This window comes from Actinia tenebrosa, unplaced genomic scaffold (assembly GCF_029948245.1).
Source record: "Actinia tenebrosa isolate PJP-AT-01 unplaced genomic scaffold, QUT_ActTen_1.0 PGA_scaffold12__29_contigs__length_12842862, whole genome shotgun sequence".
NCBI lineage: Eukaryota > Metazoa > Cnidaria > Anthozoa > Actiniaria > Actiniidae > Actinia > Actinia tenebrosa.
This window is the reverse complement of record NW_028292572.1, coordinates 4,073,982-4,097,042: the sequence shown is the minus strand read 5'-3', so window position 1 is coordinate 4,097,042 and position 23,061 is coordinate 4,073,982. Positions and strand designations below refer to the sequence as shown.

The 23,061-nt window shown below is 36.6% G+C and overlaps 3 protein-coding genes and 1 long non-coding RNA gene across 4 annotated transcripts; 2 read left to right on the top strand and 2 right to left on the bottom strand.

Moving 5' to 3' along the window:
* The first annotated feature begins 149 nt into the window (after window positions 1-149).
* On the top strand, window positions 150-22,768 carry LOC148912004 (uncharacterized). The gene is made up of 4 exons (XR_016119490.1): window positions 150-228; window positions 388-479; window positions 20,694-20,886; window positions 21,833-22,768. It is a non-coding gene; the product is annotated as an uncharacterized LOC148912004 (long non-coding RNA).
* LOC148912006 (uncharacterized) lies at window positions 9,804-12,320 on the bottom strand. Its single transcript, XM_089028318.1, has 2 exons — window positions 11,766-12,320; window positions 9,804-11,636 (listed from the first exon to the last, which is right to left on the bottom strand). Exons 1-2 carry the CDS (start codon window positions 12,318-12,320, stop codon window positions 9,804-9,806), a joined length of 2,388 nt encoding a protein of 795 aa, XP_088884444.1.
* LOC116287199 (uncharacterized) lies at window positions 12,708-15,015 on the bottom strand. Its single transcript, XM_089028317.1, has 4 exons — window positions 14,999-15,015; window positions 14,596-14,692; window positions 14,280-14,363; window positions 12,708-13,889 (listed from the first exon to the last, which is right to left on the bottom strand). Exons 1-4 carry the CDS (start codon window positions 15,013-15,015, stop codon window positions 12,708-12,710), a joined length of 1,380 nt encoding a protein of 459 aa, XP_088884443.1.
* Window positions 18,643-19,473, top strand: LOC148912005 (uncharacterized). The gene has a single exon (XM_089028316.1). The coding sequence runs from the start codon at window positions 18,790-18,792 to the stop codon at window positions 19,471-19,473; it is 684 nt and encodes a 227-aa protein (XP_088884442.1). The 5' UTR covers window positions 18,643-18,789.
* Window positions 22,769-23,061: the final 293 nt, after the last annotated feature.

Genomic DNA, 23,061 nt, shown 5'->3' with positions numbered 1-23,061 from the left:
TTATTGTATTTGATTTAGATGCACGACCCCCTCATAATCGTACATAAGCGTTAAAGCTTCTGTGGAAAGTTTATGGGTTTACCAAAAAACGTCCTGTCGCGTCTCCCGTACGGGGGATTTTGTCATTGGACCCAGGCCACTACGCTAACGGCTTCAATATTTGGTCCATTCATGCGACGGCCATTTTATGACAGAAGTTTTGAATCTTTCTTCTGGCTGCCGGCTTCTGTAAGTGGTCTTCTTGAATTGAAAATTTATCCTTTCGTTGCCCTGATAAGTTACAAAGCGGGGGAATGCGATTTAATGTCGAAAATTCTGCTCCGCTCATTAGTGGGTCGACTCGATCTAAGGTCTGTCTCCTTTCTTGTCTTCTTCTTTTATGGAAAGTGCTTTAGAGGGGAAGCAAATATCTTTTTAAAATCACTAAAATGGCTTGAAGTTACTACTAAAGACCAAGGACAAAGTGAATTACACTTCATGTGAGTAAATATCTTTTCTTTTTTATTTGTTAAAGTGCCACTACGATGAAATTTCTGACTTGCTTTTTTTGGCCGGATTAAAACTCAAAGGCCTTTGATAGTGAAGTAAAATGTCACTTTCCTTTTTCAAATATCTTTTTTCCTCCAAAAGATACTGTAGTTAAGAAATGACATTTTTCTTGATGACGTCATATTTCTGGGTGTGTCGAAAACCTGGACCTAGGCCATGGCCCTACCTATGGCCCTATCTATGGCCTACCTTTGTTTCCCTTAATTTCCTCTAAATATCAATCTTTTTCGCAGTATTCATTTGCAGAAGCCCTCTGAATGAATCTTAGCTGACAATGGCAGCCCGGCAGCTTTTTTTAGGACCACAGGAAGCCCAAAATTCTATTGTAACTATTCATTTTTTAGCAGCACCCATCTTGACTATTTTATTATGTATAAACGTATTTGGATTTCATGTTAAAAATAGAGTGTTTGGGTTGTGTGGATGATGCATCTCTGTAAATTGCCAAAAGAAGTAATTTGATATATTCATAAAGTAGTGTTATATATGATATTTATACACTTCCTCTTTAGCACCAGACAAACTATAACACAATCAATTTTTAAATATTTAATTTTTATTTTCAAAATGTAGGCATAAACAGTTTGACCTGAGAACCTAACATATGAAAGTTGACAGTAACTTGTTTTTCATTTTTTGAACAAAACTTATAAATGAACAATAAGTCCTGAATACGAACAGGCAATCAATTTCAATATCTTTATTTTTGAAAATACAGGAACAGAAGCAGTTTGAACTGAGAACCTACTGCTGACAGTAATTTGATTTTAAACAAAACTGATAAACAAACTGATAAAGAAATAAATCCTGAACATCAACATACATGTACACCTACCATTGACTAGCAGATATTAAATTTTCGAGCATGTGTCAATGCAATTAAAAGTGTTGTGTAAGAGGTGGATAATCAAACAAATCCATCAGCAAAATTGTATGTAGACTCTTTACTAAAAAATAAATCAATATCACATTACTTTGATTGCAGTTTATCCCAAAAGAGAAATGAAAACAATGAAATATAAACATATGAGCTCACCTCGTGTGCTCGAAAAAGTCAAGAAAGACAAAACTGCTGACTCATCAAAACAACTGGCTCAAATAAATGCACAGCAAGCCCAATATTAGTTACAATAAAAGTTTGGGCTTCTGCCGTGCTATCAAGATAGCTGACAGCAGGATTTTTGGCAATAAATACTGCGAAAAAGATTGATATTTCAGAGAATTTTTGAGAAATAAAGGTAGGCCATATATAGGGCCATAGGTAGGGCCATGGCTGTAGGTTCAGGTTTTCGGCACACCCCATATTTCTCAATACTTCAGCAGCCAAAGATCTTGATAAGCTATATCTCCCAATTTCAATCAAAATCAACCAAATTTGCTAGAATTAAGGTGACTGCCTACTTTTGGAAATTGATTTAAGCTTTTTTTAAAACTTCGATTTTCCAAATTGAAATTTAATGCTGATTCCAAATCTGGAAAGAAAAATAGGGTGTCCCGAGCTCGTTTTCGAGATAATCAGCATTTAATGGAAGCCTACGCACGAGCTTTTGGAGTAAAAATTGCGCCACCAGAAGTGTTTAGAAAAAAATTAAGATTAATAAGATAATTGCTATTTGCAGACTATATGATTGCACGAACGAAGGCTAGTCAATCCTTCTACAATAATACATGGATATTTTCGACAAAAAGACAGAGAGATACATTGATTTGTCATATTTTGTAGTTTCGGTGCTCTTAATAAATTTCATAAAGTCGAACAAAAATCCCTACAAAAATCTATTTTTTCATGTGTTCCTGATTTAAACTTTTCCTAAAATGTTGATATAACCTAGATTTTTAGGAGTTTTTTCGAATGAGCTATTAAAAAACATAGAGTCCTGTGCAAAATTCGAGGGTTTTGCCCTGTTGAAGCTCAAAACGCGTATGGTTCTTCAATAAAATCTTGTAGATTTTTCAGCGGTTTTTGAGCGCGCGCACATCGTGGGCTCAAATCGAACGTTCAAAAGTAGGCAGCCACCTTAAGGCTCATGATCGCAACAACACCCAACATTGTTTGCATTTGTTGGATACTGTTGGTGATTGTGCATTCAAACGGTCCCAACAAGTCCCAACATGTTTGGCATTATCCGCCATTTTGCTTGAACTTATTGTGGCTGCCTTTTATATTACATGTAAAAAAACGAAAAAGCATAGCATTTATAGTCCTAAATAAAGTCCTTAGTGAAAACAGTACTCAAAAGTGTGTTGTGGTAAAACAAGAGGATGGATCAGAAGACGCCAAAACTAGAAAGGATACTTCAACAACATTGTCAAAGAATTGTGAACACTTCAGGATTTTTTATTTCTTTTATTTTTATTTGCATGTTGATTGTTGCGAATGACTTAGAAATATTTGGTTAACATTCTGACTAATATCAAGCCTTTTCCAGTTTAACTCGTTTGCTTTGTGTTTGTTTGTTTGTTTAAAATCTCCATGGATACAGCGTGCAGTGTGCATGTACCCATACAATTTTGTTGGATCTGCTGTACAAATGAATGCAACATTGTTGGGCTACAATTGGATGACCGCAAAACAAATGAAATGTTAGAACTTGTTAACTTGAACATAACAACATCCAACAACGCCCAATAAGTCCCAATAACATGCAACATGGTGTTCAAAGGCTTCCAGCATGTTGAGCCAACAATGTTGTGTGTGTTTGGATGGGCATTTTACAGTTCTCAATCTGTTCTTCAAAATTAGCTAAAGAGATAAGTTGCCATAGCAACAGCCTTGGTTTCAGGCCACCCCTACCAAAAATTCAGGTTTTTGAAATTTCTACCTTAACGAGAGAGGGTATCGATTAAGGCTAAGTTAAAATATCTGTTATAGTCCCAAATTTAGTCAAACAATTATTTGCTTAAGTTAAAAGATAATGAAGCTATTGCTGAAAGCCTAAAATTGTTGTTAATGGCCTGGACACCAGTTTGTGCATTTTCATGTTTCATGTTTTGAATACATGTCTTCTGCAAAGTTTGGATGACATTCATCAAATACTCTCAGAGATATACTGAAATCTATGTTGAAGAAAACTGTGAGTTCAGAATATGACGTCACCAACTTCCTGATTAGCATAAACTTAAAACTTGAATATCTTGCGAACCAAAAGTGCTAACGAGAAATGAAAGACGCCAGTTTTCTTCTTTTGCATGAAGTACTTTAACATCTGTTTAAACAGAAAAAATTGGAGACATCAAAATTTCAACATAGTGGCACTTTAAATTACATTTAGCTCTTTACGCTTGTATGGACTTCCTGTGGTATCGACTGAATATTGAATATCTGATAGTTATTAGATATTTTTATTTTGTCTAGCATCTAGAATTTAGAATTATATAAATTTAGGCACTGCCTAAAAGCGGAGCTCCCAATGGACACAGGGAGACAGCGTCACAGACTACTTAAGTGTGACAGCATGAAAAAATAATCACTGTATTTCTGGCTTAGTTCAAAGCGTTCTGAACCAAGCCAAAAATACAGTGATTTTTAATTATAATTATAATTTCATAATATTATATGATAATAATTATATATTCAAATGACCGTGTCTCAGCTGATATTTGTCTGATTCTCGTCAAATTAGTTGTGTAAACGTCTTTTTTGATTTTCCATCAATTTTAATGACTTCATTGCTTGAGTACTCTATCATGAAGCTTTATTTTTATTTCAAATATTTTGAACAGTCTGTTTGTAGGATTACTAACAACGACATTCAATTTCTTAATAGTCAGGTTGCACTTGAGCCAAAACAATAAAAATTTGATCGCCAAATTTTCTCCAAAGTTTTGGTCTTTACACTGGAAATGACATTTTTTTGGATTTTTTCTTGATGTGTTTGTGGTTGCACTGACGTTTGCAACCTTTGCAAACTTGTGACAGTTTATTAAAGCCAGATTTACAGTGGGCCATAGGCAATTATTGTCTTTTCGCTACCTTGCACTTTTGCTACTGCACATTCGCTAATAATAGAAGTCGATTCGCTACTTAATAGAAGTCGATTCGCTACTTAATAGAAGTCGATTCGCTACCTCGAGGTAGCACAATCGCTACTTTATCTCGAAGCCTGTAAAACTCCTCTATAACATTTTAGATCATTTATTATCAGTAATTTGTTATCACAGGAAAAAAAAGTGAAAAACCATTTATGTTTTTTTGAATGGGAATTGCCCATTAACCATTGAAAAAAACATCTATGGTTTTGCCAAACACTAACCATTTATGGTTATTGTATAAGTAATAAACCATTGATGGAATAACGAAAAAAAAAACGTCAATGGACTAAATATTATACATTATTACAGGGATGGGAAACATGGTTAATCCAGGAATGGTATCAGATAACAAAACATTAATGTTTAAGTCACATTATACATTGATGGTATATGTAAATGGTTAATTGGCTTAAAACATTTATGTTTATTTTGCTGAATACTATAATGGGAAATATAGCAATACCATGATGAAAACAGTTAATGCTTTTTTTATGGTTCTGAGGGCTGAAAGCATCATAACAAGAAACTTATTAAAGAAACATAGAGCTTAACAAATCTCAAAATGATCTGATTTAACATTTTATAAACAAAAGCGTTTTCTCTCTTGAAATGAAAACCAATTTTTTACTCTTTCAAACCATGCTTCTTAAAATGTTTTGAGCATCTTCACATTTTCCCTTCAAAGACTACCACTAGCATTGCCAATAATCTCGACATATCCTCTTTTAACAAGACTATCTGCAATAAGATCTACTAAGCTATTCTTATCCTTTTTGTTTGAATTCTTGAATACCCCTAATGCTTTTGCAGCAGATTGCAGCTGGCTCCTTGATACATCTGCCAATTTTATTGCATTAAATGATACGCAGTCTATGACAACAGCATCTTTTCCTGTAGACAAAAGTGAGTGAAACTTTTTTTAGTGAATTATTATTCACATGCGAGATAATTTGGTTATTCTATATCCAAGGTAAAATACATGTTAACCTCACTAACCTGTTATTTTCTTATGTGAATCCACACCTAAAAACTCAGGGCGACTTGACCGTACATTTCAGGCAACTTGACCACGACTCCGGGCGACTTGACTCCGGGCGACTTGACTCTCGGGCGACTTGACTGGATACCAACTTGACGCGCTAGTCTTAGTTCCTGGACCTTTAACAAAAAGACATAATTTATTTTATCATTATTATTATTAAGAGGCTGTCCGCGTAAGAATTGATAAGGCAAATTTTAACCCATCACTGATTTTCCTGATTTTCTTAGTAAAAGTCAACTATTATATGCAATGAACAATTATCACATTTATTTGGATCAATTCGGATTTTTAGGTACTTTATGAGACGGTTTTCGATCACACCTCAAAACTTGCAAATTCACCTTCGGGAAAGCTGCGATTAAGCTGTACATATCGGGCGCTGCCAAAATTTTTTTACTAATTTAAATCAACTGAAAATTTTTACACATGAATTTTATAACTTTTGGTTATAATTAAAAGTTTTAACGTTTGAATTTAATAAAATTTTCACTGAGATATGATTATTTAAATATATATACTAAAATTCCTAAACGCGTTAGGTGCTAAAATACCTGCAGTTGAAGGCGATTTTCTCGAAAGTGGGACCTAACCTAGAGTTTAGTCTATTATAGCTCAAATGCACTAACACCAGTCTACAAACTTATGAAATAAAATTTGTGGGTACTCTTGTTTACCCGCCGTACAAGAAGTCGGCAATTCATTACATTTCGCCAGGTTAAGCAAAACCGATAATTGCCGGTGTGATGAAAAAAGACCAAGTTTGGAAACAAAACTAACTGAGTATATCAAACAAGTCATTAAATACCAGTTTTGCCTTTAAGTAAGCATGGTGAGTCTTTTTAAACATTTTAAAAACGTTTTTTAAAACGATATTTATTTTTTATTGGTACGATATGCAAATTAGGTTCACAAATTTGCATCAAACAACATGAAAGCGTGAAGTGTTATGGGATGGACCGCTCTCGGTACGAGCTACAAGATCTTTATTCCACTTTCTCTACTTCTATACTTTATCTCTACTTTTCTGACTAAAACTAGTTACATGAGCTCTATTTATAATAACTTCATGACAGGTGTCATTGTACAATCAATATGATGTTATTGCTGAGTCTTGATTGGCTAATGGAAATAGTAAATTCCTAAGTGTGATATCTTATTTAAGAGTAATACGAGTGAAAATCATAGAACTAAACATACCTTAAACTAAAGATGATATGTGAATATATGGTAAATGTATAGAAAGGTCTATGAGGAATAATCATATCATAAGATTTAAAAGAATAGTGCCAAAATAACTAAGCAAAGGGGTAAAGAGTGTTTAGGGCGTAACCATAGGTGTACATGTTAATGGGAGGAGCTAAGTGGTTTACTTGTAAATTCAAATTATACCATCATCTAAACTTGCGTGATGGTAGCCTTACTGAAATCTTATATCGATATTTTCAATAACTAATTGATCGTTCTTTATCTTGTTTTCATACGATAAGAAATAGTAATTAGAACACTGATGTCTAGCTTAGTCTGTAAAAACATTAATTTTCTCTCTCATAACAGAAGTTTTATTTTTTCCCTGTGAGGCATTTCTAATCAAAATTCTTCTTCTAATTTCAGTACTGAATCTGTCACAAGCATATGTTCAGCTCATGTAAACAATATGTCATTATCAATCTTAAAGAAAGGGAACTAGACTAGCTGAGTAAAACATCCAGACTATGCACATAACTGTTTTTGTACACCTCATAAAAACATTTTCTTGTACGGTTTACTATATTAAATTGGAGGTATAATAATCTGTCAAATACATTTTAGCTTCATCAACAACAACTAACTCTAACTACTGCCAATACTTCGTACAATATGAGCTTTCAGACTGCTAATATTAGGTTGGCCAAATGCCTGCTAGCATGATATACACACAAACGGAAACGTGCATGCGTAACAGGGGTAACAAGGAGTACTGCTCCTCAGCTCCTTCCTCGGTGGCACTTCTTTAAAATATATCATTAGCATTTGTACAGTAATTATACAGAAAATATTTTACTGTACAAAACATGTACACTCCTCTATAAAGGACATAAGCTCTGCAATAAGGTCTTTCTTTCTGTCTTTCGATTTGAAAGGTATGGCAAAATAATGGCAGATTTGTTTTAGTATTGCCACGTTGAATTTACACAACTTGTTTTCTCGTACGCACTCGCAAAGATTAAAGGCGTCGTATGATATTGGATGCTGTGGTTTGATTTCATTAGCAATCTCTGCTATTAGTGCTTGTCGTTCACATTCTTCGTCTTCTTGCAGGAGTTCTTTACACTCAAGGTCAATTTCTGTTGTAGAAGATCCTTGTTTTCTTCTCCTAGTTAGTCGAGGCGACTACAGAAACCTTGTATTTGTGTTTTTGTTAACCATCCCTCTCTTGTAAACAAACGATTATTTTGTTCATCTCTCGCATTCCGCATATCAGTAGAAACCTTTTGAGGGTCTGCTTTATGTCCTGTCTGCTCACCAATATCAAACCTTGCAGTTAAGTAGCTTCTGACATTATCCGAAAATCTCGAAGATTCACTTCGTGGTTTGGGTAGGGCCCAGCCCATCTGAACAGCATAGTTTGGTGACGATGACTTATTGTCATTTGTAACGTTAATAGTAGCGCATACTTCGTCTTCAGAAATGTTGACTGCTGTGGTGAACCTTTCAACCCAGTCCCTCCTTAGTTTATCATATAGTGTTTCCTTTCTTTTTTCCTTTAAAGAATGGTCCCCGTAAAAAGAAGAACGGGTCAGCAAAGAAGACATTTCTCAACATAATACATCATTAGTTAAAAGTAGCTCGAACAAATATGACAAGGCTTCACAAGGCTTAGCTTGCTACGTAATACCATTCAGTCTGGTTTTAATTAAAAGAAATCTACAAGTTTTAGTACAAATAAACAATGCTAGCAAATCATCGAAGAAAAGAGAGAAAATTCGCAAAGACATATCCTGGTAAAAAAAGTATTTCTGTTTTGATTGGAAATATAGAGTATATAATATAGGTTCACAAGTGGAAAAAACTTCACGCTTTCATGTTGTTTGATGCAAATTTGTGAACCTAATTTGCATATCGTACCAATAAAAAATAAATATCGTTTTAAAAAACGTTTTTAAAATGTTTAAAAAGACTCAACATGCTTACTTAAAGGCAAAACTGGTATTTAATGACTTGTTTGATATACTCAGTTAGTTTTGTTTCCAAACTTGGTCTTTTTTCATCACACCGGCAATTATCGGTTTTGCTTAACCTGGCGAAATGTAATGAATTGCCGACTTCTTGTACGGCGGGTAAACAAGAGTACCCACAAATTTTATTTCATAAGTTTGTAGACTGGTGTTAGTGCATTTGAGCTATAATAGACTAAACTCTAGGTTAGGTCCCACTTTCGAGAAAATTGCCTTCAACTGCAGGTATTTTAGCGCCTAGTGCTTTTAGGAATTTTAGTATATATATTTAAATAATCATAACTCAGTGAAAATTTTATTAAATTTAATCATTAAAACTTTTAATTATAACCAAAAGTTATAAAATTCATGTGTAAAAATTTTCAGTTGATTTAAGTTAGTAAAAAATTTTTGGCGGCGCCCGATATGTACAGCTTAATCGCAGCTTTCCCGAAGGTGAATTTGCAAGTTTTGAGGTGTGATCGAAAACCGTCTCATAAAGTACCTAAAAATCCGAATTGATCCAAATAAATGTGATAATTGTTCATTGCATATAATAGTTGACTTACCTAAAAATTGATCTCTGATTGTATGCAAATGCGAGGTAGAATTGATAAATTAAACGAGACTTACTTGTAAGTTGAAGTTTGATTGAGATTCTACCGTAGCATTTGCAGGAATGAAGAGATCACATGAGATAGCAAGTCACGAGACCATTAGCTCAGTCTTTAAAGCCGATTTTGGGGTCCAAAGCCACCCAAAATGATGATATTGACAGGGAGGGCAGGGTGGGATGTGATCTCTTCATTCCTGCAAATGCTACCTTAGAATCTCAATCAAACTTCAACTTACAAGTAAGTCTCGTTTGATTTATCAATTCTACCTTGCATTTGCATACAATCAGAGATCACGTGAGATTTTAGAGCCTAGTCTTTGGCCTCAAAATCAAATATACAAGTGCAACAATAAGGCACACCTTTTATTTATTAAGGTTTTGATAATACACCTTCAGCAAATTGATTGGTGTGGGCAACAGGTTTGTTATAATATTTGGCAAAAGTTGAACTTGAACGCCAACCAGCAGTCATCAAAATGTCATTAATGGGTACATTATTTGACACGGCAGCTGAGGTGCTGGCACTTCTTGTGGAGTGTGGCTTGAATAAGGTTGTGTCAATGCCAGCTTGCAGCATTACATCTTTAATCCAGCGACGGATAGTGTCTTTTGATGCTGGTCCACATGGTTTTGTGTAACAAAGTAATAATTGTGAACAAGAACCCCGCAAAGCTGTGGTTCGCTTTAAATACTCTTCTAAAACAGTAAAAACACATAATTTATTGTCATCTGGGTATTTTTTAAACACAATTGGTGCAAGATGTCTCTGTGCACCACCACCAGCACTTGACTGCTTGAGCAATGACAATACTCTGAAAGTAAACTCCTCAGGTTTTTTAAACATATACTCAGTAGACAGCAATTTGAGAGTCTGAGTTCTTTGTGCACTCACCAGAGCCATGAGCATTGTCAGTTTAAGTGTTAATTGTTTCAAAGTCATATCTTTTACATCAGGATAAGAGCGAAGATGGTCTAAAACTATCTGTGGATCCCATGTTTCCACATATCTGGGGAAACAGGGCTTTCTATTAAAAATGCCTGTCATGAAACTGGAAACAAGCGGATGCTCTCCAACTTTAAAACCATCAGTGGTAATGAATGATGACAGTGCACTTCGTACTGTACCCAATGCACTGTATCCTAGTCTTTTTGATTCAAGTGTCAAAAATTCCAGTAACTGAGGTAGTGGTGGTGTCATCACAGATATGTGATGACCTTTATAAAATTCTATCCAGGAACAGATGGATGATTTGTATTGTTTGCGCGTGCTACTTCGCCAAGAGTCAAGGATGATATTTAATGCTTCACCCCTTATACCTTGCTCAATGAGGCTTTGCCTGACACAAGACAACCAATCATCTGGAGCTTTGGATAGAGTGGGTGTATCTTGCTCTTGTCGTGTGGCAGTGTTAGGGTTGATTTCTGTAGCTTTATCTTGACTGGAGTAGAGAGCAGCAGTTTGAGCATCTGAGGATACCAAAATTGGGTTGGCCAGTCTGGGAGTACAATGATGGCTCTCACCAGGCTCTGGGCAATTTTTTGCAGAACTCTCCCAATCATACTGAAAGGTGGGAAACGGTAAGTTATAGTCAGACCAGCTGATTGTGAATGCATCAGTAGCCAATGCACCAGGGTCTGCTCTCCATGAGACATAGCAAGGCAGCTTAGCATTCAACCTTGTAGCAAACAAGTCAATGTCTGGGTTACCCCACAAACCAACTAATTTGTCAAAAACACACTTGTCAAGTGACCACTCTATGTCATCATGGAAGTCATGTCTGCTTGCCCTATCAGCTTCTACATTAAGCTTCCCAGGGATGTGAGAGATGATCAGTGATAGATTTCTTTCCTTACACCACATTATTAACTCTCTGGTAATTTGATTACAATCTCTAGAGTGTGTACCTCCCATGTTCTTTATGTATGCAACTGCATTCTGATTGTCTGACAAAATAGTAATAGTGCAGTCTTTGTATGCTGAACATAGGGATTGCAAGGCTAAAAGAATTGCCTTAATCTCTAGATAATTGATGTGATGCTCCCTTTCATTGTAGGACCATCTGCCATTGGCAGAGGTGGGGGTAGGTGAGGTTGAATCACATGATAAAACAGATCCCCATCCTTCCAGAGAGCTGTCACACTTAAGTGTTACACACGACTCTGCGGGTGTTAATGAGCTTGGGTCACTGTCCACATGATCCAGCTACCATTTAAGATCATTCCTTGACAAGTCAGAGATGTGCATGTGGTCATCAAGATCCCACCCATTTGCATTTAAGGCATCTGTTTTTTCATTCTCTAATGCCCTGTAAAAAAGGGGTCCATACCTCACCCCAGGGAAGCTGGATACCATGAGGCCTACTACAGAGGCAACTTCCCTTATTACAGGTCTATTTTGCCTTAACAGTGACTGAATGGCTAATTTAACTTTGTCAGCCTTTAATTTTGTCATGGACACTGACATAGAAACTGAGTCTATATTAAAACCCAAAAATGTGACAGACTGTGTTGGCACAAGGCTTGATTTCTGATCGTGAATGGTAAAGCCCAGCTCTTTTAACAGTTTGGTTGAGAAATTGATATTCCTAAGCAAGGTGGTATAGTCATCTGCCAACAATAGGATATTATCTATGTACCCAATGATGAGTACCCCCTCCCCTCTCAACTTCGAGTAGAAGGGTTTTAGGAGCTTAGTAAACACCCTTGGGGCACTAGTAAGTCCATTTGGGAGACAGTTAAATTCATAAAGTTCTCCCTGGAACTCGAATCTTAAGTATTTTCGATGTGATTTGTTAATGGTCACTGTGTAATAAGCATCTTTAAGGTCTAAGACTGTCATCCAGCATTTAGGTGATACTAGCTGTAGTGCACATTGCAAAGTATCCATTTTGAAATGATGGTAGGAAATATAAACATTAAGTTTTTTAAGGTTTAGTATCAACCTATGTGAACCATCCTTCTTGGGTCTAGTAAAAACTGTAGAAATAAATTCTCCAGGACTATGTCTTGTTTTCCTTATCACACCTTTATTCAGAAGTTTGTCAACTTCAACTTTTACATGTTCAGACTCCTTTTGGGAGAACTTAGTCTCCCTGGGAGCCCTTGACTGACAAGGACTTTGATCAAAATTCTAAACAATAGCCACTGACAATAGACAATATGTTTCTGTCACCAGTAAGTCTTTTCCAAGAATCAAGATGGTTCACTAGGTTGCCAGCCTTAAAATCATTAGGTGCACTTACCGTGCAGGTGTGTGGCTTAGTTTGTGCCTGTATTATTGGCTGGCACTGGACTTGTTGTCCTGGTTCTTGTTCTTCCAGGGTTTGCGAGGCTGGCCCTTGTAGTTTTTTGACTTATAATTGGGTTTGCCCGAGGCATTGTATTTCCCTTTGCCCTGGTAGCTATTGTTATGAAACTTGGCACCAATTTTATTTTGGTCACCAATGTCCTTTAGATGCTTTTGCAGACCATCCCCAAACAGGAAGTCTGTAAAGGGTAATTGGGATGAACAAAGTGACCCATATTCTTTACCAATATCTGGTTTCATGAGTAGGCGACGTTGTATGTTGATTTCATACGATGCATGAGTAAGTAGGGACATTGCTTCCAGGCCATGTTTTTTCAAATCCTGGCACTCAGCAGAGTCCAAGGTTTTTGCACTGAGAAGCTTATCTGTCATGCGTAGAACAGGTAAAATCCCTTTAATGAGGGATTGCTGTATCTTGAAAAACTGGAGGTCTCGTTTCTTCGTGGCCTCTCTGAGTTTTCGCCAAATTCCAGGGTTTACCCTGGGGGTTTTGGCTGCTTCACAGTTGGCTGGCCTCTCTTGGCGCTCTAAGCGTTCCGTTAAAGTTTTGTCGGCCAGCTTACAGCGGAACATCTTGTTGACTAATTTAGCAAGCTGTTCACTTTTGAGCTTTTCGCCTACAATGTCATCAGACTTGTATTCTTTGACGAGATCTGAAAGGATTTCATCCTCGGTTTCATCGCTACGAGCGACTTCATTGCCATTTTCAACTTGGCCTGAACTCTGATTTAAAACAGAGTCATAAAGATCATCAACGGCGGCCCCGGCACTCACGGAGTGCGTTTCTTGGCCTTGTGATGTGGAGGGTTTGTTGTTGTCCCTCTTGGGAATTTTGGCGGGAATTAAGTCTTCATCCCTCCTGACCTCACTTACAGGTCGTTTCCCACTGCCAGACTCCTTTCTGGCCAGAGGCGAGTCCACATCAGATATTTTTCTGGTTAATTCCAGAATCGCATTTGTAAGTAAGTTCATATCAGGCATGGAGCTTGATCCTTGCGCCGTTAGCGAGGCGCCATCTTGGACGGTTGAACTTGTTTTTACAGCTTTGTTGGAATTTCCCATGAGGTTTGTGTCATCATTGTCCCTCAAAAGACTGTTTACGTTTTCATCGTCTAGGTTTTCCAAAGAAATCTTGCCCAGATTGTGAAACTTGAAGGAAAAGGTATTCTAGCTTGAAAATGAACAACTGAACTCTCGAAGGTCAAAACTCGCACTGAGCTCATGGTCTCGTGACTTGCTATCTCACGTGATCTCTGATTGTATGCAAATGCGAGGTAGAATCCGAATTGATCCAAATAAATGTGATAATTGTTCATTGCATATAATAGTTGACTTTTACTAAGAAAATCAGGAAAATCGGTGATGGGTCAAATTTTGCCTTATCCGTTCTTACGTGGACAGCCTTTTAAATCCTCAGAATGAATATAGACAGATACATAATTTATTAGATTATTCAATATTAAATACCTTTCGCCACAGTGACTGGGTTCAGTGGAATAAACAGCCTTTCATTTGAACAACAGGAAAAACTTGTTTTACTGCTTTCCATGCAGCTTGCCCAAAGTCTGTTGTCACTCCTTTGACTCTGAGATGAGGAAGGATACCACGCACCTTGTGAAAAACCTACATTGTGAAAATAGGACATGAATCTTAATTAGCAGTTATTATTTGGGATTCAGTATTTGCACACCATTTAATATCCATTTTTCATACACACCAAGACCTTACCGTATCAGCTAAAAAGTAAAGCTAAAAGTATATAATGTAATTCTAATATATTTAGGTGCAGTTCATTAATTACCTATTTGTAGTCACGTGCCTTTCTACCAGACATTAAAATGAATACCAGGGGTACCTGCTTCGCATGGTCATCGTGGCAGATAAAGGCATTAATGGTGTACAGCTGGGTAAAAGGCTTTCTGCACAGTTTGAAAGTTCCATCTATTAACCATCTGAAAAGGAAATGAATGTATTCAATTTAATTCATTCAAATTAAGTATACTTTGACTAGACACAATTTATTATTAGATAAAATAAACTTTAAATTTAAAATATACCTTTTTGCTGAACTGAGATATTTGATTTTGTGTTTGCAAATATCAGGTGTCTCTTTCCTTTAACTCAACATCTCCCTGAAAGAAAATCACTGGGGAATGTGATTTTCCTCCAAAGAGAAAATCCAAGTCAGTAGGATCTTTTGATCGGTGTTTCTGGCAGTACTTGTTTACATACATACATACATACATACATACACATACGACATACATACAGCCATACTGACAAAGACACAACAACAGAAACAGACAACAACAACGACAACAGACATACAGACAGAAATACTACAACATACATACATACAACAGACAATGCAAACATCAGACGATAACAGACAGACATACGGACAACATACATACAACATACATACAACAGACATACAACATACATACAGACAGACATACAAAGACTACATACATACAGAACAGAAACAACAACAACATACAGACATACATACATACAACAAACATACACTACATACATACATACATACATACATACATACATACATACATACATACATACATACATACATACATACATACATATACATACATACATACATACATACATACATACATACATACATACATACATACATACATACATACATACATACATACATACATACATACATACATACATACATACATACATACATACATACATACATACATACATACATACATACATACATACATACATACATACATACATACATACATACATACATACATACATACATACATACATACATACATACATACATACATACATACATACATACATACATACATACATACATACATACATACATACATACATACATACATACATACATACATACATACATACATACATACATACATACAATACATACATACATACAATACATACATACATACATACATACATACATACATACATACATACATACATACATAGCATACATACAGACATACATACATACAATACATACATACATACATACTACATACATTACATACATACAGACATACATACATATACATACATACGATCATACATACATACATACATCATACATACCTACATACATACATACATATCATACATACAAATACATACATACATACATACATACATACATACATACATACATACTACATACATACATACATACATCTACAGACATACATACATACATACATACATACATACATACATACATACATACATACATACATACATACATACATACATACCATACATACATACATCATACATACATACATACAGTACATACATACATACATACATACATACATACATACATACATACATACATACATACATACATACATACATACATACATAAACTTTATTTAACCTCGACTTTCAAGAGTAGCTTACAAAGCTAATATCTTCGAGAAAAAAAAAGGGAAAGAAAAAAAAAAAAAAAAGAAAAAAGAAAGGGCTATTGAATAATGATTATAAAACTATTATATAATGGTAATTTAATATTTACATATGTACACTATATACACTATTTTGCAGAATCAGTTCAATTTCAATGTTGATGAGTAGTTACTCGAAAGAGTCATACTTTAGTATATTACGACGGAAGTCCAAAAAGTTTGAGGTTCTAAAAGTATCCGGCAGTGCATTCCATAAAGTAGCAGCTAAATAAGGAAAAGAGTGAAGGCCATATGTAGTTGTTTTAGGTTTAGGGAGAGACAGAATGTAGTTACCGCGTAAATTATAGGAAGTAGACCGGAAAGTAAACATACTGTTTAGATATCCTGGGTAGTGAGAAAAAAATAGACTTTTGTACAATATGATTAAGAAATTCTGAAGGCGTCTAACTTGTAGAGATTTTAGGTTGACCTTCTCAAGTAATAAATCATATGAAGAATCATAATCTTGTAAAAGGAACCTTAATATTCGCTTGTTTAAAGCTTCTATTTTGCTGGCATTGCGCGCACTGCAAAAATGCCACACCGACGAGCAGTAATGAAAATGCGGCAAAATGAAAGCCTTATACAGCTTTATTAGAGTGTCCCTTGAGATAAGTTTTCTAAATCTTAACATAACATTAAACTGATTGTTGATCTTTTTGCAAATGGCGGAGATGTGATTGTCAAAGGAGAGCTTATTGTCTATATTCATTCCAAAAATGTCCAGAGAATCTTTCACAGGGAATGAGAATTTGTGGTCAGTTTTTCCCAAAATCAGCGCTTGGTGCTTGGTTTCGTTAACTTTCATTGCGTTCACCTTATACCATGTGTTTGCTTTAGCTACTTCACTACATAAACAGTGTTCAAGTTCTGCTGGATCAGTGCCTGAACAGTATACTTGATGATCGTCCGCATATGCATTTAACTTGGCTTCTGTGACGTGGAAAAACAAATCGTTTATGAATATGTTGAATAGCATTGGTCCTAAGATGCTACCCTGAGGAACTCCACGGCCAACGCCCTCCCAGCTAGAGAAAGTGTCTCCTATCTTCACCCTCTGCTGTCTCCCAGTGAGATAGTCTTTCAGAAGCGCACAACTTCTCTCACCAACACCATACGCTTTTAGTTTAGTCAACAATAAATCATGCTGGATAACGTCAAACGCTTTAGATAGGTCCATCGACATCACCGCAACTAGCTCCCCCTTATCGCGCATTGCCCTCCAATCTTCTGTCAAGCGTAACAAAGCTGTTTCGCAGCTATATAGCTTTCTATAAGAGCTTATTAGGTCAGACAAGATCGCGCGATAAAAGTCCTGCATCTGTACCGCCAACAGCCTTTCATACACATTATTGAGCACGACAAGGACTGTGACGGGTCTGTAGTTGACCTTCATAAACTCGTCGTCCTTTTTATACAATGGTGTCACCTGTCCTTTCTTCCAACCACTCGGATAAACACCTTGGTCAATCGACGAATTCAAAATGCTTGCAATAGGTTTAGCTATCACAGCCGCCGAATCCTTTACAAGTCTAGGTGTCATCATGTCATAGCCACACGATTTACGACAATTGATCTCTAATAGCAGCTTCTCGACTTGCACTTGATTTGTGCGCTGGAATTCAAAACTCGTGTTGCTATTATGTTGTTGGATCGCTATAATGCTTGGATGGTTGACGAAATTCTTTCCGTACTCCTCTTCAGTCACCGCCCCCACGCTCTCTGTGATCTTAATAAAATGTTCATTTAAAAGTTCAGCAATTTCACGCTTTTCACTTATGACTTTGTTGTTCTCCTCTAGGATTATGTCATTTGCTTGTTTCGCTTTAGTGCATAGGAAAGGCCGATACGTATTCCAGAACTCCCTTGGGTTTTCCGGTTCCGTAGATTTTTTCGCAAAATGTTCTTTAATAGCCTTCCGTCTTAACGATGTGCATTTATTTCGCTGAATTTTGTATTGATCGTAATTCGCGTCTGTGCGGTCCTTGCTGAACTTTTTCCAGAGCTTGTTTCTATGCCTTATAGCCTTGCGCCACTGCTCTGTCATGTAAGGAACCTGGTTTCCCGTGATAACTGTTTGTTTAAGAGGTGCGTGCTCATCTAAAATACCAGTGTAAAGTTGTTCAAAGGCGTAAAGTTTATCATCCCTTTTCTCACCCTGTTTTGCCGTTATATATTGCCTTTTAATGACAGCTAATGAAATATTCCAGCTGAAAGAAATTCTCGTGAATATAAAGCTACAGATATGCTTATTAAGTTAGTTAGTATTCATGGCATCATAATTGTTGTTTTCAGTACCAAGCCTAAAGACCTACGAGTTTGAGAGCCCTTTTTCTAACGGAGATTTTACAGTCGTAACGAAGGCTGACCAGAAAGAAAAGCAGAAGAAACCAATAAAAAAGGATGAAAAAGAAAGTCCCAATTCCAGCAGCGAGAGCCATGGTTCCCTTTTCTGCTGTCCCAATGAAGGGTGTACGAAAGTGTACCAGCGGTATACCAACTTGGAAAACCATATTTTTTACGGAAAATGTGATTTAACTCCAGAGAAGCTAACCCTTATGGATAAAGCCAAAGTGGCCTACAATACCAAGCTAACCGGAGCTGCAGGTGTCTACCCCAGTATTCAAGGCTCTACGTCAGTGACGGATTCCAGTGAATGTGACCCTCTTCCTGCTGGCTGGGCTTTGAAAGTAGGAAAAAAGTCTTCGCGTTTTAATGAAAAGCAAAAGGAGTACTTGGAAGGTAAATTCAGAATCGGCCAAGAAAGTGGACACAAGGTGGATCCTGAAATCGTTGCCAAAGATATGCGTTATGCCCGTGATTGCGAGGGGAACAGACTGTTTGAAATGAGTGAGTTTCTAACGGCAAAGCAAATCAAGTCCTTCTTTTCTCGACATTCCGGAAAGATCCGACGTGGAGGAGTTGAAGAGCCGAATGCTGTCATCGAAGCTGGCCTTGTGGCAGTTGAGGATCAGCAGGAATATGAGAAGACACGCCAATTAATTTTGAGGGAAGTGCAACTGGTGCATCCTATAGTTTATGACACGTATAATCTGTGCAGTCTGCACTACTCTGGGAAGCTCTCTAAGCTTACTGTACCTTTACTTCGTTCCATTTGTGAATATTTTGATGTCTGTGTTGACCATATCAAGGTACATCGCAAAGCTCCTTATGTTTCGCTGATAAAGGAACTAATTCAATCATGTCCCTGCGCAAATAAGGAAAGCGTCAGACAGGCGTGACATAAACACTCGTTATCACTACCGGGTAAACATTACTTCCAAGTATCAGTACGATTCCACCGTCTCCAATATTAAAGACAAAGACATTTTTAGTTCTCGTTGAGTAAGCTTTAAGTATTGTTTACCAAGTTTCCTTTATAACAAGTGGAATAATTAAGGTTTCCTTCCTTCCTTCCTTCCTTTCACCCACCCACCCACCCATTCATCCATCTATCCTTCCTTTCTTCCTTCCTTTCTTTTTTTCCCCTTCTCTTTTTTGTTTTGTTTACAAACATATTTGGCCATTCCAACAATTCATATATTTTCACCAAGCGCTTGTTGCTGTTTCGGCCTTATATAATGATATGCATACTTTATGTTTATTATCAGCCGATCTCGTAAGCCGTAAAAATGTAACCGTATGTTTCTCTACCACAAAGCTTTCGTTTTCTTTCTTCCTTTTTATTCCAAAAGGGATTCTTTTCTATATAATTTGTTTCAGTTTATCTTATCAGGTATCTTAAGTGTGTACATAATTTTTTTTTCTGAAGTAATGTAATTTCCTGGTATCGCTTGACAGGTCAAAAGGTCACTATTGTTGTGAAAGTACTATGTACATAAAAAGCTCTCAAAAGTTCCCATTTAAAGTGCCCGAGATTTGGATTTCGGTAATAAACTCTTGAAACGATTGTTTATCCACAGCATATAATATCATGAGGCTAATCGATGTACCAGTTGACTTTTAATGCTTTCGAAAATGGTCAATATTTGACTTTGTCAAAACTGAATAAATTAGGCCCTTCTTCAAAAATCAAAAAAAAAATTTCGTTGCATGCCAATTTTAAATAATCAAGTGAAGAAGGTTAGGCGAACTTCAAATCACCTGTAGAAAACAAAATGTTAAAAATTTTGAAGAAATTTGGGACAAGGTACATCGGTAAAACTCGGCCTTATTCGTCTCTCAAAATCGCCGTTTTAGGCGTGAATTACAAAACATTTAAAAAATCGCTATTTAAAAAGCGGAATATCCTAAAAGTATTTTTCTGGTAATAAGAACCACAAAGGCTTTCTTCTGGAATATTTTAGGAATTTTCGATTTTTTTTCGATTTTCCCGCGGTAGTTGACATTTAGGGACATCCACTCTTAAGTTCTTAATTTCAAATATAGCTTGAGCTGTTATTGTTAGTACGCTAAAATATGCAGAGAAGCCCTTAATTGCTCTTTTTGTTTTCTTTTTTAGGGCTCTGATTGGATAATGTCCCTTGATGGCCATTACGAGTTATGTGGCTTTCAAAATGCAACATTCCCACTCTGTGTTTATGGAGGTCTAGACACTTACAGTGGTAAAATTCAATTTCTATGCATATCAACATCCAACAGTAATCCCAAAATAATTGGCCGCTATTACTTGGATTACTTATATGAGTCTAAAGGTATGTAGTAAATACTGAAATCAGAGCTCCTGTTAAGTTTTATTTATTAAGATGGCATCCTCCCGAACCACGAGGTTCCCGGATGTAACTCAGGAAACCAATATACATAACGTCTCCCTTTTCAGCAACAATTAAAGACTAGACAACAGTAAGACAAACTATAATGATAATGGTGTTTCAGAGTTCAGATTCAATAAATGTTTTCAATGTTCCCATCACTGAAGCAATGTTTCTTTCCTATTATTCTCTGTATCTGAGTGGTGGTCTGATGACTCTACCGCTGACCCTACTGATTACAGGTGGCTCATCACTTACATCTGGCTTGGTCATATAAGCTCTATTATCCTTTGCTTGGCTTGGCATAAGTTCATTCATTTTTGATTCCATGTCTCCTCTTTCTATGTGTGGTGGATGGAGTGTTTCTTAACTCGAGTATGGCTAGGTAGGGATCTTAATGGTCTTCATAGGCTTTCTGCAGAAGTTTCTTGGCTGTTTGAACAGTCCTCTCTACCATGCCATTATTTTGTGGGTATCTGGGTGAAGATGTCGTGTGCTGGAATTGACATGCCTTTACAAATTGACCGAACTCTTAGCTAGCAAACTTTGTCCCATTATCAGTAAGCAGCTCCTCTGGTATACCATGTCTGGACATGTGTTGTTTTAAGCAGTTGATTACTGTGCTACTGGTACTGGCCTTTAAATGTGACAGTTCAAAATACTTGTCAACAAGTACAAGATATTTATGTTGATTAACTACAAGCAAGTCTGCTGCCAGTTTTTGCTATGGCCTCTCAGGTACCTCATGCTGTATCAATGGCTCTTTGGTTTGATTGTTGCTATGTCTGTTACAGACAGGACGTGTCGAAACTTTCTCCTGTATGTGCTTGCTCATCCCCGGCCAAAATAGACCTTCCTTTGCTCAATCTAAACCTTTCTCTATTCACAGGTGACTACTATGTATCCTGTTGAACATCTCTGGCTGTAAGCTTATGGGTGTTATCACGCGATCACCCTTCATCAGCAGTCCGTCACAAATCACTAATTCAAGTGCCTTTCAAAAGTTATATTCTTACAAGAATTGCAATATCTTTCGAATTTGGCCATAATCTCCTCAATATCGATTTTGTCGTCTTCGTTGTCCCACTGAAATGCGTTGTACACTTCCAGGGCTTCAGCTCTGACCACGTGCATTATTGTCATCGCTTGAAAATTCTCATCTTTTTCATCTAACCCTGAAGCGATTTTGTATATTTCAAATTGCTGCTTAAAGCGTCTCCAGTTTTCTGCTACATTTCCAGTCATTCTCAGTTCAGTTGGAGGTTGTAATCTGCCCATTTTTCTTCTTTTTTTTATCCTGACACCATGTTAAGTTTTATTTATTAAAATGGCATCCTCCCGAAACCACAAGGTTCCTGGATGTAAAACAGGAAACCCATATACATAACAGTTCCTGCTGAAATGCAGCAATCATAACAGTAAGGGACAATGCTTTTATTTAACTCACTATCTCTAGAGTATTACCCTTTAAACCATCCTTGTACTTGCACAACAATTTTAAATTAAAATGTAAAACATAAATCACATGGTTTAATTTTTTTAGTTATGCGGTTTATCGTCATATCATAGTTATCTCGTCTGCAGCTAGATAAAGGGACAGAAACTGTAGATTTGGCAACAATGCACCTATATCTCCTAAGCAAGTACTGTGATGAAGCTGAGGTGGATGAATCTGTAATGTATGGCCCTTCCATAGAAAATAGAGAGATTTTGGAAAGAGCTTTTTGAAAGGCTAGAGACATTCTTCAAGGATCAGCATTCAAAATTACTAGAAGATGTTGACTATGACAGAGCTTGAGAGAATCCCCTTCATAGGTAAACTCACAATTGTTAATCATCACATGCTATCACAGTGACATTGGCATAACAGAATAGAGCGATATCACATAAGCAATGTTTAGCATTCAAATGAGCTGGTGAGTAAAATAGCATGCTAATGATGTGCTCACGTGGCTACACGCTTCGGTGAACCAGCTAAAGTTTTAAAAAAGACTATAACGACAAAAATTCGCTGTCAAGCAGTAGAAAATTTTTTCCTTTTTTTATTACCTACCCAGCCAAACTACAAATATAAGCTCAACAAAACATGCAGTATTTTCGTACAAATTTAACCATTAG